This window comes from Danio rerio, chromosome 2, assembly GCF_049306965.1.
Source record: "Danio rerio strain Tuebingen ecotype United States chromosome 2, GRCz12tu, whole genome shotgun sequence".
Lineage (NCBI taxonomy): Eukaryota > Metazoa > Chordata > Actinopteri > Cypriniformes > Danionidae > Danio > Danio rerio.
In genome coordinates, this window is record NC_133177.1 from 9,227,735 (window position 1) to 9,243,368 (window position 15,634).

At 45.1% G+C, this 15,634-nt stretch overlaps 1 protein-coding gene across 1 annotated transcript in view; it reads right to left on the reverse strand.

Annotated features, from left to right (window-relative positions):
- ak5 (adenylate kinase 5) overlaps positions 1 to 15,634 on the reverse strand; it is a 213,479-nt gene that overhangs the window by 38,132 nt on the left and 159,713 nt on the right. Inside the window, exon 8 of the mRNA NM_001100084.1 lies at positions 12,923 to 12,999. Coding sequence (NP_001093554.1) covers positions 12,923 to 12,999 — 77 coding nt within the window. The remainder of the gene's footprint in view (positions 1 to 12,922; positions 13,000 to 15,634) is intronic.

Sequence of the window (15,634 nt, forward strand, 5' to 3'; positions counted from 1 at the left end):
TTGTGTGAGGCAATGCAAATACAATGCAGGTAGAGTGATGCAAATGGCCCTCTAATAAAGGTGCGACTCTATAATTGGCCCAGGTTACCAGGGATTCTTATTCCCGATGGACAGATGTCGATGTGTGACTGCAGACGACTACATTAGCCTGCATTCTTTTATCCTGCCGCATTCACATCACTTTGATTTCTTTTCACTGCGTGAAACAATAACCACCAACCAATGAGAGTTATTGTAAATGCAAGAAAGATGAGAAAAGGTTCAAAAATAGTGCTCAGGACCAATCGTTAAATGCAGGGGCGAATCGGACATTTTAAAAGTAAGGGGGACAGCTGAATGAGATCCAAAAGTTTACATTCATACATTTATTAATCACCTGTTTTTAAATGGTCTGGCTCTAAAAGTGAGGGGGACATATCCTCCTCCACCTTCCTCCTGCTTGCTACACCCCTGGTTAAACGGGGACGTAGTGGCACAGTAGGTAGTGCTATCGCCTCACAGCAAGAAGGTTGCTGGTTTGAGCCTCGGCTGGGTCAGTTGGCGTTTCTGTGTGGAGTTTGCATGTTCTCCCTGCGTTCGCGTGGGTTTCCTCCGGGTGCTCTGGTTTCCCCCACAGTCCAAAAACATGTGTTACTGGTGAATTGGGTAGGCCAGAATTGTCCATAGTGTATGAGTGTGAATAGGTGTGTGTAGATTTTTCCCAGAGATGGGTTGTGGCTGGAAGGGCATCCGCTGCGTTAAAACGTGCTGGATAAGTTGCCGGTTTATTCCGCTGTGGCGACCCTGGATTAATAATGGGACTAAGCTAAAAATAAAATGAATGAATGAATGATTATATTATTTTAAACTACTAAAATGTCAATAAAAGTCACCTTGTTAAACTGTAGAGTTGAATTTTTAACATTAAAAGTTGACAGAGCAGAGATCAACATCCTATAATGCAGTTCAGAACCGAAAATAAATGGACAACACTTGTGAATTACAAAATACAGAAACTGTTAACTAACAGATTTTTTTTTTTTAAGTGCAGACAATCCGTGACAAGGAGCACTAAAGGCCAAGGTATAGTTCAAATGAAATTGAAGAATGAAATGAAATTGTTATTTTGAAAACCAAAATCCATGTTGGCATTTCTTTAGAAAATTCCAAAAAAGAGTCTTGATAATTTCCCTATTTACAGCTTGAGCCTTCTGTGGTTACATAATAATTCTGTGGTGTAATAACCAACTCAGGTTCATTCTGATTATGTACTTCTATATACATTTCTGAGGAGCTACTTTTTTTCTTTGCAGTTTTTGTTTTCGCGAATCCACCAGAGGCTGCTGTGTATGCTTTTTGAGATCTCAAATTTCTTTTGCGTGTGCCATTTATGCCTGCTGTTCTCGCATAAATCCACCAGAGGCAGCTGTCGACTGACTGACTGATCGACTGACCCACCCTCAAACCTCTCCTAAACCCAACAGATAGTGTTTTTAAAAGCACTGATTGACCCGCACACCCACTTCCCTAAACCCAACACACAGAGTTTCCAAAAGCAATCCAATAAAAGAAAAGCCCTTGCGGCAGCCTGATTTTTACCACGTTTTCAGATTTTACCCTTCTCTCTTGGTTACTTTTGTATTTTATTTATTTTTTGCTTTTGTTTTTGTTTCACCTGCTTTCTAGAACTGTTCTTTGCCAGACTCAAACCCTATCATCACGGTTAACTACCCTGTGCTTCTCAAATCCTTTGGCGTACATGGCAAGCAACTGGACAAACTTATAACAATGGAGAAGCCATCCATACAGAGGTAAGTGGTCAGCTGGTAAGTGCGAAAAGGAATGGCATCACAGCGCCCGGTAGCGTTTATTTTAAAGTTGAAATGCAGCCATGTGTACTTCTGGCTACATAATTCGCGCTCTCCAGAAATGTATATAGGGTTACGTTTTCAGAATGAGCCTATGTTGCAACAACACTGAAGGAAAATGACAATTTACTATGGCATTATTGTAAGGAATTACACTCTTATTCTAGTCAAGAAATTTAAAAATAAATACCGAAATGAGTGTTTTTAGTTTTAGTTATTTAAAAAAAAGTCTATGCATTCGATCACACAAGATCTTAGAGTATGCATATATATAGCTCCATATTTAATAAAGCAATACTTAAATGAATCCCCCTTCAAGCTTTCTCAAAGGAAGTATTTGAGTGTGGATTACATACTGTAGAGCACATTATTCTTGACCTTGAGGAAAAAAATAGAAGGTTTCAAACAATTCCTTTCCACAATATGCTATAGAGCACTCTCATTATATCGGTCACACACACATATGCGCACACACAATGACTAAGAAACTTTGATTACATTTCCATATTAAAGGTCAGCGAAAATGCACCTGTAATTAAAGCATTAATTAGTTTGTGTTATCAAAATACCCGGCAAACATACTGGGCATTTTTCTTTAAAAGATGATCCCAAAAATAGCATGTTAATGGAATTCAAGGACAAAAAGCTTCATCCAGACCGAAGCTTATGCAGGAGACTCATAATGACTGCCCGCTAATGCAGGACCTCCACTCAGAAAGCATTTTCATTACATACACCATATTCAGTCTGCCCAGTCTCATCTGAGTCCAATTGGAGATTCCAATAACTTGGTAATGAATTAAAGAGATGAGACAGATGGGACATTTCCTGACATGCTAATGATGCTTTAAATGCTATTATTCCATGGTCTGTTGAATCTTTAGACTCTTATTGGCTGGAAGGAGTGCAATTAAACTGTTAAAAGCACAGGTAGTTCCAGTCAGTTTTAATCACAGTTCAATATAAATGCGCTTCCTTCAAATATTAGTAGTAACTCGGTGACAGTTGATGGAGCCCTCATTCATCTGTGTGATCTCGAAGACACTGATGTACAGTATGCTTCAACCACTGATCTATATCAAAGTCCCTTTAAGACAAGTCATTTCACTCGACGACCATCTTTGAAATGCCTCTCGGGCAGTATGTTCAGGCATTCTGTTTGAATGGAGAAACATCAAATTCTCCAAAACTGCTTGGCTAGCTTATGATTGAATTTCATATTAGGAATCATCAATAGAATTAAACAACAACTGTCTCTTTAGTGTTATTTCTAAATGTCCAAATCACACAAAATCTGTAGAACATCTGGGGCCTCATGTATCAACGTTTCACGCTCAGAATCGCTCACGTTTGGATTTACTAACAATGAACTGAACGTGGGAATGTGCGCAGCTCCACGCCAGCTTTATGGCTGGTGTACGCACATTTTTTGTGCGTGTCTGTTTTATTTCCATTGGCGACTCCTAGAGGCAGTTGTGTTAAATTCCTCTCTACAAAGTGTCTGAGCCTTGCAATGGCAGCTGTATGAGACGGGTTCATCTAGTAGGAATGTAAGGTTTCCATACCATACATTTGACCAGCTAAACATTAAAGCACAATTTGCAGCAGTCGCCTGTTTTCCCAATGTAATCTGAGCGATCTACCGCACGCACATTGCTATAAAGACACTATCTGAAGATGAATTTGCATGCGTGAATCAGAAACATTTCCATTCAATAAATGTGCAAATAAAATATGATGCACAAACTTATTGATGATTCCTACTTGTCTTTCTCGTGATAAATAGTGGGCAAAATCTGATATGTAGCGGGGAAAAAAAGAAGAAAGAGTTCATCAGACGCTGGATTCGAGCCGAGTTTATGCTCGAACGTGTCGAAACATGATCATGTGCGTCTTACGAGGTGCGCCACTGAGACTGCTAAGGATACTGCAACATTTTACAGATATAAACCACACTATTTCTATTTTTAATGCACTCAGTGCGATGTTCAGACCCAACTGTGTTGACCGCATCAGCTAAACTCTCCCACTCTATTTTTTTTCTTTTGTTGTTAATTCCGGAGAACAAACTTGCAAATAACACCGCTTTTCTCCAGTCTACCTCCGAAAGCAGCACCTCCATTTCACATTCTGTTCAAAGTTTCTCTTTTTGCTTGCTTTTGCCATTGCTTTTTCGTTGGGTTTTGCCATTAGCATAGTCATAAGCATATTCATACGGGGGAGGAGGCAGGGAGGGGTTTTGTGCTCGTGCATGTTGCGCTCAGTTTCACGTTCATTCAGATGTACAAAAGAATATGCGTGATATTCGGCGTACGCAGTGTTTCATACATCTGAATTTTTTTCTGCGTACGCACATTTACAGCGTAAATGTGCGTTATGTGCGTACGCAATGTTTTAGTAAGATTTCCACGCAAGTCTTCGTACATGAGGCCCCTGGTCTGAGGCTCTACCCTGAAGTATCCTCAGTCTATAGAGATGATTGGCTCCTGTACTAGAAGGCGGGCTTTATTTGCCATATTGACGTTACACTTTTCGCCACTCATAATTATACAAGTGACACGTTTTTTGTATTCTATGGCCTTTGGCTGTGTTTGAAACTACCTACTTATGGAACAAAATCAATGCCAAAAGTCTTGAATTAAAAAGCTTGTTGAATAGCACAAACTGAAAAAAATAATACATCGTATTAACAAGTTCTTGCATTTTAATGACTTGAATTCCAGTGAATTCAATGACTTGAATTTTGTATTTGTAGGTCCTGAAATTTAACATAGCTGTTAATTTAAGCTGTGAATATTTCAATGAAAAATATTTCAAACACTTTTTCATACTTAAAACTTCAATAATTCATATTCAATTTTCAGATTTCACTTACAAAATATTCAATACCCTTTAAAATACGATGTATAATATTCAAAAGGTAATTTTCAGTTTATTTTATTTCAGTTCTAATATTCGCTTCCATAAATTCAGTGGTTCAAATTCGACTGTTAAAATTCAACATTACAACCAAGAACGTTCGAGGTTACAGAAGTAACCCTTCGTTCCCCGAGGAGGGGAACTTCAGTGCCATGAATGGGAGGATTCGGATCAGAAGCCGCTTATCTGGAGAGTATTGAACGGGCCAATGAATGAAATTAATTGGCAGCGTAAGCTTGCGCAGGTGTGCGACATCTGCAATTATCTCAGCATATAAGCACACCTGAGCCAGCAGACGCCATCCTTTTAAGCTGAAGAGACTTTCAAACAGCTAAGGGACAGTCATTATGGCGACGGAATATGGCACTTCCGTTCCCCTCCTCGGGGAACGAAGGGTTACTTCTGTAACCTCGAACGTTCCCCTTCGGTTGGGGAACTTCAGTGCCATGAATGGGAGAATATGGAAAGCGCCATAATGACTGCACCTTACCAACACCCCCGATGAGGAGATAGTCAAGCAAGCGTGACGCACCCACATCATGGGGGGCGCGGTCCTCCAACGTGTCCCTGGCCCTAATTTATCCTACTTCAACAGAAGTTTTACGGATTTAGATATATTTTTTGGGAAGTCCTGAGCATCTAGATAATTCTAGGAAATACGACAGTACGTTGGGAAGCGTGCAATCCCGATAGGGAGGACGCTGCGGAGGCCATCCGTTACCCAAGGGGGGGATAGATGGCAGAATTTACCTATGGACTAGCCCTAAAAAGGGGGAGTACGCATAGCAAAGAGTGGTTAGCGGAGAGGGAAGACACGGGTCCGCCCAGGGGGGGGACTTAACCGTGGCGGAATAAGCATATGGGATCGCCTAGTGGGGATCACGCATAGCAGGCACCTATACCCAAAACGCGGGCTGACCAGCGGGCAGACCTACAACGTAGTGGGCCAGCAAGTGACTCCTCCGCTGAGTCAGTGCTGGGGGCCACGGAGGAATCTGCAGGGCTCACCTGACGGGGAACTTTACTGACAGATAAAAAAGGCGCACGTACCTCCGTGTTAGGGAGAATGGCGCAGCAAGCGTGTTTCAACACCCTACCGAGTTGTCTCCTCAATCACCAAAGGGTTACCTAATACCCTTGAGGAAACCGGCTCCACTCGCAGATTGTAAAACCTTGCAAATGTGTTGGGTGTCGCCCAGCCCGCAGCTCTACAGATGTCTGTTAGAGAGGCGCCGCGTGAACGCGCCCAAGAGGATGCAACGCTCCGAGTGGAGTGTGCACGTACTCCCGGGGGACACGGCTGACCTCGACTCGAATAAGCGAGTGAAATGGCATCCACAATCCAGTGGGATAATCTTTGTTTCGATACGGCACTTCCCTGCTGCCGACCGCCATAACAGACAAAGAGCTGCTCAGATGATCTAAAATTCTGAGTACGGTCCACATAAATGCGCAGAGCGCGAACTGGACAAAGTAAAGAAAGGGCTGGGTCTGCCTCCTCCGGGGGCAGCGCTTGCAGGTTCACTACCTGATCTCTAAAGGGGGTGGTAGGAACCTTGGGCACATAACCGGGGCGGGGTCTCAGGATAACGTGAGAGTAATCCGGCCCGAATTCCAGGCACGAGTCACTGACCGAAAATGCCTCCAGGTCCCCGACCCTCTTGATGGAGGCCAACGCAACCAGCAGAGCTGTCTTCAGGGACAGAAATCTTAGAGATAATGATTCGAGTGGCTCAAAGGGATCGGATCGCAGACTCGTGAGAACGAGGGCGAGATCCCAAGAGGGCATGAGAGGGGGGCGAGATGGATTAATTCGCCTAGCACCCCTAAGGAACTGGATGACCAGGTTATGCTTTCCCACGGTGCCGCCAGCTACCGCGCTATGATAAGCGGAGATGGCGGCCACGTAAACCTTGAGAGTGGAGGGCGACAGCCTGCTGTCCAACTTCTCTTGAAGGAAAGAGAGCACAACACTAATCTGGCAATTTCGGGGGTCTTCTCTGCGAGAGACGCACCATTCAGTGAATAGACTCCACTTCAGGGCGTAGGCGCGCCTCGTGGAGGGGGCTCTAGCCTGAGTGATGGTATTAACCACCGCAGTCGGTAGGTTACCTAAGTCTTCCTCGCGTCTAGGGACCACACGTGGAGGTTCCAAAGATCGGGGCGAGGGTGCCAGATGGTGCCCTGTCCCTGAGAGAGTAGGTCCTCTCTCAAAGGGATCCGCCAGGGGAGGGCCGTCGCGAGGAGTGAGAGCTCTGATATCCAGGTCCGGTTGGGCCAAAGGGGCGCAACTAGCAGAACCTGTTCCTCGTCCTCCCTGACCTTGCACAGAAACTGCGCGAGCAGGCTCACTGGGGGAAACGCATACTTGCGCATGCCCCGAGGCCAGCTGTGAGCCAGTGCATCCGTGCCGAGAGAGCCCTCGGTCAGGGAAAAAAACAACTGGCAGTGAGCGTTCTCGGGGGAAGCAAACAGATCGATCTGGGCCTCCCCGAATCGCGCCCATATCAGCTGAACAGACTCGGGGTGGAGTCTCCATTCTCCAGGGCGTAACAGCTGTCGTGAGAGCGCATCGGCTGCACGATTGAGCGTGCCTGGGACGTGAATGGCGCGCAGCGATTTCAGCCGCGGGTGACTCCAGAGGAGCAGACGGCGGGCGAGCTGAGACATGCGGCGAGAGCGCATACCCCCCATGCGGTTGATATACGCCGCCGCCGCCGTACTGTCCGTCCTGACCAGCACGTGTTGCCGCTCCAGCACCGGTAAAAAGCGGTGGAGAGCGAGGAACACTGCCAACAGCTCTAGGCGATTGATATGCCAATGCAGCTGGGCACCCTTCCAGAGGCCCTCAGCCGCATGCCCGCGACACACGGCCCCCCAACCCGTGTTGGAAGCGTCTGTTGAAACAACAACATGGCTGGACGCCTGTCCTAGAGGCACACCGGCCTGTAGGAACGAGGGGTCGTTCCAAGGGCTGAGGGCGCGGCGACACAGCGCAGTAACCGAGACCCGGTGTGTGCCCGCGTGCCATGCGCGTCTGGGGACCCGATCGTGAAGCCAGTGCTGAAGTGGTCTCATATGGAGCAACCCGAGCGGCGTGACGGCGGCTGCGGATGCCATATGCCCCAGGAGCCTCTGAAAGAACTTCAGTGGGACCACTAGTTTGCTGTCGAGCTCCCTCAGACAGTTCAGCAACAGGCGAGCGCGTTCCTCGGAGAGGTGCGCTACCATGGTGATCGAGTCCAGCTCCATCCCGAGAAAAGAAATCCTCTGCACGGGGGCGAGTTTGCTCTTTTCTCGGTTGACCTGAAGCCCCAGTAAGCGGAGATGCCGAAGCACCTCGTCCCTGTGCATAATCAATTGCTCCCGCGAGTGGGCTAAAATCAGCCAGTCGTCGAGATAACTGAGTATGCGAATGCCCGCGAGCCGAAGGGGCGCTAGGGCACCCTCCGCGAGTTTGGTGAAGACCCGCGGAGACAGAGAGAGCCCGAAGGGGAGGACCTTGTACTGCCACGCTCGACCCTCGAACGCAAACCGCAGAAATTGGCGGTGGCGTGGAAGAATGGAGACATGGAAATACGCGTCCTTCAGGTCTATGGCTGCAAACCAATCCCGAGGACGAACGCATTGGAGAATGCGCCTCTGCGTGAGCATTCTGAACGGCAGCTTGTGCAGACAGCGGTTCAAAACGCGCAGATCTAGGATTGGCCGTGACCCACCGCTCTTTTTGGGTACGATGAAGTATGGGCTGTAAAACCCACTCTCCATCTCGGCTGGAGGAACCGGCTCGATTGCACCCTTCGCCAGGAGGGCAGCAATCTCCTCTCGCAAGACAGGGGCGGACAGGGGGTTGACCCTGGAGAAATACACGCCCGTAAACTTGGGGGGCCATTTCGCGAACTGAATCGCGTAACCGAGTCTGATTGTGCGTATGAGCCACCGCGAGGGGCTGGCCCGCGCTAACCAGGCAGGCAGAGCCCTCGCTAATGGAGTCATCGCTACAATCGCTGACGTACCAGCGGTGGGGCAGCGCGGAGTGGGTGTGCTGATCCGGGAAGCACGAGGGTCCCGCGGAAAAGCTGGAGGAGAGCGATTCGCTCTGGCTCCGCACCCTGACTCCGGAGAGGGGGCTGGAGGGCTGAGGGAAGGGAGACCGTCCCCCCAGCGCTCGTGAGCCACTGGCGAAGCACGTAGAGTCTGCGAGCCGGAAGGCAGCGCGTCCCGGACTGGCAGAACTCGTGCAGTCACATCCGGGGAAGGGAAAAAGTGCTCTTTTACTGATGTTTTGGTGGCACTGAAAAGTACCGTTGTTATCGGGGCCCCGCCCTCCAGCGGGGAAAGAGCAAGTTTCCTCTTCTCCGGATGGCCTGTCTCAGGGACACTTCGCGGTCCGTTTACCGGACTTAACGGCGCCCTGGGCAGGAGGGGCTGCCTGCTTTCGAGGTGAACGCCGCGCCCGCTTGGCCGGAGGCGCAGGCGGGGGCGGGGCAGCACTCGTTGGCGGGCGCCCTCGGCGAGGAACAGCGGAGGTGGATGGCTCGGCGGGCGGAGCGGGCTTACGGCCACGCCGATAGATGACATTGCCCATTGCATCCGACTGCTCTTTCACCGCCTTGAATTCCTGGGTGAATTCACCGACGGTGTCGCCGAACAGGCCAGCCTGGGATATGGGCGAGTCAAGAAAGCGAACTTTGTCAACGTCGCGCATATCGGCCAGGTTTAGCCAGAGGTGGCGTTCCTGAACCACAAGTGTGGACATCGTCCTCCCCAGCGCACACGCGGCGGACTTAGTAGTCCGAAGAGCATAGTCGGTCGCGGTGCGCAGCTCATGTAATAAGCTTGGGTTGGACCCGCCCTCGTGCAGCTCGGCCAGCGCCTGCGCTTGGTAGCGCTGGTAGGTGGCCATCGCGTGCAAAGCAGAAGCAGCCTGGCCCGCAGCCTTATAAGCTCTGGCTCCGAGGGAGGCAGACAACCTACAGGCTTTGGACGGGAGGCGGGGCAAACCCCGCCACGTAGAGGCGCCGCGCGGACAAAGATTGACCGCGATAGCGCGCTCCACTGACGGGATCGCCTCATACCCCCTGGCAGCTCCGCCGTCAAGGGCGGTGAGGGCGGAGGCACTCGCAGCACGGGCAGAGAAAGGTGCCCTCCAGGATTGCGTGAGCCTACTGTGCACTTCCGGGAAGAAGGGGACGAGAGGCTTCGAAGGCTTCGCCTTCTGGTCCTCTACGTAGCACCCATCTAGTCGGTCCGGCCGCGGAGCTGGGGGATAAACCATCTCCAACCCCACGGCCGAAGCAGCCCGGGAAAGCACGGCTAACATGTCCGCTTCAGGATCCGATTTGACAGCGCTCACCTGCCCGGAGGGGGCGAGCGGGTCCGGATCTTCGTCGGACAGTGAAAGCCCACCCTCCGATGCCGCGGAGGACATCTGATCTCCGGTGTCAGCGAGTGTGAGAGCTACCATCTGGTTAGACGGATCACTCTCACCACCCGAAGCTTGGATGGAGCGCCGTGAGGAGCGAGAGGTCCGCGAGCCCGTGGGCGGCGGATTAGCTCCCGCTGAAACCCTCAGATCTGCCCGAGCGCCCGCTGCTTTTTTAGAACAGGAGGCAACTGGGGTGGCTCGCTCTCTTGCGAAAGTTAGCCGCGATCTTAGCTGTGCAACGGTCATGGCATCGCAATGACGACATGAACCGCCCGCGAGCACCGCATTAACATGCTGGACCCCCAAACATGCAATGCAGTGATCGTGTCCATCATCCGGAGACAGGAAACCCCCGCATCCAGAAACGCACAGTCGGAGCGCCATCCTGAAAAGGACGTGCTGCACGACTGTGTTGCTCTTTTAGGAAAGTTGCAACTATACGCACCGCTCTGGAGGACCGGACCCAAAGAACCGCAGGCAAGGGAGTAACCCAGCTCGAACGTCTGCCACCGCGAAGACCCACTCTGGACCGGGAGACACACTCGTTCGCTCTGAAGTGCTGATCAGCAAGAGGAACCCTCATCGACTCACTCAGAAAGGATCTGAAGCGAAAAGGATGGCGTCTGCTGGCTCAGGTGTGCTTATATGCTGAGATAATTGCAGATGTCGCACACCTGCGCAAGCTTACGCTGCCAATTAATTTCATTCATTGGCCCGTTCAATACTCTCCAGATAAGCGGCTTCTGATCCGAATCCTCCCATTCATGGCACTGAAGTTCCCCAACCGAAGGGGAACTGCAGGAGAAGCAATAGATTGCAGATTGAAGATCGCCAGCTGCTCTAGCTTTCACCAGCAGGTGGAGATGGAATAATGTAAGATTTTTAACCCAGTAAACAGGCGAGAAAAAAGCTAATAAAGGCACAAAAGTAGAATTTAATATTAATATTAATGCCTTGGACATTGTAAATAATAAAAAGTATGAGAAAAATGATTAAATGAGGTTTTAGTCATCTATATTTGCCCTTATGTAACGGAAGCCAGCTGGTGATCGCGTAAATCTCACTCCTCGGATCCAGCGACAGACGTTGTTCTGCATTCTTTAGCATGCTTTTCTATCAGCTGGAACCAGTCTGGCCATTCTCCTCTGACCTCTGGCATCAACAAGTCAATTGCGCCCACAGAACTGCCGCTCACTGGATAGTTTCTCTTTTTCATCTCTCTGTAAACTCTATAGATGGTTTTGCGTGATAATCCCAGAAGATCAGCAGTTTCTGAAATACTCAGACCAGCCCATCTGGCACCAACAACCATGCCATGTTTAAAGTAACTTAAATCACCTTTCTTCCTTATTCTGATACTCGGTTTGAACTTTAGTAGATGGTTTTGACAATGTCTATATGGCTAAATAAAGTGGCTGGTGAGAGAGAGAGAGAGTGTGTGTGTGTGTGTGTGTGTGTGTGTGTGTGTGTGTGTGTGTGTGTGTATATATATATATATACACACACACACACACACACAGTTGAGGTCAGAATTATTAGCCTTATTTTTTACCCAATTTCTGTTAAACAGAGAGCAGATTTCTTTTCAAAACCTTTCTGAACATAATAGTTTTAATAACTCATTTTTAACAACTGATATATTTATCTTTGCCATGATGACAGTAAATAATATTTGACTAGATATTTTCAAGATACTTCTATACAGCTTAAAGTGACATTTAAAGATTTAACTAGGTTGATTAGGTTAACTAGTTAGATTAGGGTAATTAAACAAGTTACTGTATAACAGTGGTTTGTTCTGTAGACTATCGTACAAAATAGCTCAAAGGGGCTAATAAGTAAAAGTAAGCTAATAATTCTGAATTCATATATATACAGTTAAAGTCAGAATTATTAGCCCCCTTTTCAAAAATCAGTTATTAGAAATAGGTTTCTAAAACTATTATGCTTAGAAATGTGCTGAAACAATCTTCCCACCATTTAACAGAAATTGGGGAAAAAAATAAACAGGGGCGCTAATAAGTCAGGGGGGCTAATAATTCTGACTATATATATATATATATATATATATATATATATATATATATATATATATATATATATATATATATATATATATATATATATGTGCAATGGAATTGAAGTTACAAGTTACAAAACAAACCACAATTTAACCCACATAGACTGCCATAGACTGAGTTTTGTAAAAAAAAAAAAAAAAAAAAAGCTCTTAGCACTTTATTTTCATGGTCCAATTAAGTATTAGTAGACTGTCTGCTTAATATCTATTGACATTCTCCTTCAACAGACATTTAACTGACTATAAGAAACTTTGCAAGTACATGTCAACATACACTAACCCTAACTCTAACCCCAACCTAACAGTCTATTTACTGTATAATCTAATGAGAATTTGTTGGCATGTAGATGCAATGTGACAAACTCAACAAACGGACCATCAAAATAAAGTGTGACCAATTAAACAGAAATGCACTTATAATCTTTGTTTTGAAATGTTAAATTTCAGTAATTTGGTAAGTTCTGACAAACTGCTGCAGTTTGTTGTTTTTAGTAAGTTTTTGACTAAAAAAAACTACCAGCACCATTTTGTTATCCAGTTTAGCCAACAAAGAAAAGCAAAGAAAAATGCTTGACCATAGAGTCAAGCTAATGTCTATACTTAAAAAAGAAGACGACAAAGAAGCCAAAAAAACAGACATTTTCATACCTGCTCATCAAATTTGGCAGGTACATCTGTCAGACTGCTGCTGTCTGCGATCAGACTGAGGTCGAGTTCACTGGGTCCTGCAGAGAAAAGAGAAATATGCAATCAAGCTTTAAAACACACATTGCACACACAAAATAGCCTCGTATGAAAATAATGATGCTCTTGACACCGCCTTGCAGCACACAATTTGTATGGCTCCCTCATTTAAGTTCTTGCAGTGTCTACTAATGAGCTGCTGAGCTGAATCAGATGTGTGAAATGTGCAGTGGTGGGGTTTGACAGACACGACAGGTTTGGGAAACAATGCTCTGAATTGCTGTCTGATTGACATTTCTTTATTGTTCTGTATCAGTAACTGCAGAACGAACCTGAAGCCCTTTCAGTCGCATAGGCTACCGCGTCACAAAGGCTTCCTGTGTGTTAATTAGTCAGGCATTTGTGGCTAGCTATTCTTAGCCACAGTTATTGAAACCGCTGTTGAACTGGCTTCTGTCTACACAAATGCCTTGATGACATTCATTACGCATGTGATGATTCTCTCTCTGTCTCTCTCAAATTCAAATTTAAATAGCTTTATTGGCATGACTGTAAAACAAATCACAATGTTGTCAATGCAATAACAAAACAGAACATACATGGGTAATTCTTTAACTACGGGCACTTTTATGTCCTTTGATTTCCAAAAATAGATATAATTTTGTTCAAATTTCTCCTTCTTTGTCAAACTAACAATAAAACCTACTTTAATTTTTTTTTTTTTACTAGCTTTCTATTATTTTTTCCCTATTATTCAACCTCCTTTTAGGTGTCAAAATCACAGTTTTCACCTTGTCGCACACCCAGAGTTTTAAACTTCAACAATGAAAGAAATATTTTAAAATATTATTTATCTGGTATCTATTTATGTATCTTGATTAAGCACTAGTGAAATAAGCTAAATATTTTATAGTTATTAATGTGAGACTATTATATATATATATATATATATATATATATATATATATATATATATATATATATATATATATATATATATATATATATATATATATATATGTATACAAACTATTTACAAAATATAGCTGTCACACAGTATCAGTGTCATTTCCATCACAACACTGTACTGTCGCTTTAAAAAGTTTGTGTGAAAGATTAATTAGGTGACTTCTATGAAAATGAATAGTGACATCTGAGAACATGTTCAAGATGGAGGGAGTTTTCATTTTTATAAACAACACTTCAATCAAGAAAATCAAGGTAAATATTGCTTGATAAGGAAATACATTTATTCCATGTCATTTCCAAACATGTTGTACCTTCAAAGATGTTTTTAAAAACCAAACAAAATGAAGGTATATAAGATTGTTTTGTATAAATGAAAGGCTAGCATCAATTCAAAGCTAATCTGTATTTTTAATTTTTTCAACAATAAACTGTTGAAATGTCATTTCCATCACCACAAACATTTTTAAAAATATATTAAAAAGTTCTCATCACATATTAAAAGTGTATAATTTTATGCTTTATTTAATATACAAATTCAGTTTATTTACTTTCTAATAAGCTCTTAACCAAATTATTATTCAATTTTAGAGTGTGACAGGTGTACAATTCAGCATACAACTAATGTATTTCAGTGAAAATTGTATAATTATTATATATATTTTGGAAAGATTCGTTAAACTAGATGCAAAAAAATGATTTTAGACAATGTTTGACTGCCGTGATTAATTTCATTTAGAAATAAGCTGTATATTGAGATGTGGTGGAATTGACATTTGTTCAGTTCACGATGAAAAAAAATGTTTCTCTTTTTATCTAAGTTTGTCCTCTTACAGATCTTAAAACTAGACAAATTGTTTAAACTAATGAGGCTGTGTTACGTTAATTCTGAACAAGTTTTTTACTCAACTTCACAAGGCTAAAAGTGCCCATAGTTGAAGAATGGCCCACATATAGATAAAAGAAATATAAGTAATAATAAACAAACATTAAAAAAAGATTAATAAAAGTATGTAATAATAAATGGGGCGAGGCAGTGGCACATTAGGTAGTGCTGTCGCCTCACAGCAAGAAGGTCGCTGGGTTGCTGGTTCGAACCTCGGCTCAGTTGGTGTTTCTGTGTGGAGTTTGCATGTTCTCCCTGCCTTCGCGTGGGTTTTCTCCGGGTGCTGCGGTTTACCCCACAGTCCAAAGACATGTGGTACAGGTGAATTGGGTAGACTAAATTGTCTGTAGTGTATGAGTGTGTGTGTGAATGTGTGTGTGGATGTTTCCCAGAGACGGGTTGCAGCTGGAAGGGCATCCGCTGCCTAAAAACTTGCCGGATAAATTGGCGGTTCATTCCGCTGTGGCGACCATGGATTAATAAAGGGAGTAAGCCGACAAGAAAATGAATGAATGAATGTAATAATAAATGATAAGGAAGTAAGGGGGTTTAGCCTTTTTCTCTCATATGGTGGCATGAGGACACATACTGTGCTGCTAGATGGAGGCACTTTTCATTTGCTCCCAAAATATAATAGAGTTTCTCCGTATTTGTAGCTTGCTGGAATTGGGGCAGAATTAGATACATGTGTGTGAAGTAAGCATCTGGTCTGATATGTGCTGCAGTGAGTGAGGAAGTGCAGCTCATCCTCCACAACTCCAGCAGAGCAGTGTGGACACAGTCTGAGCTCTGGGCTCCTCCAGCTGCGCTTGTGTCGGCCTGTC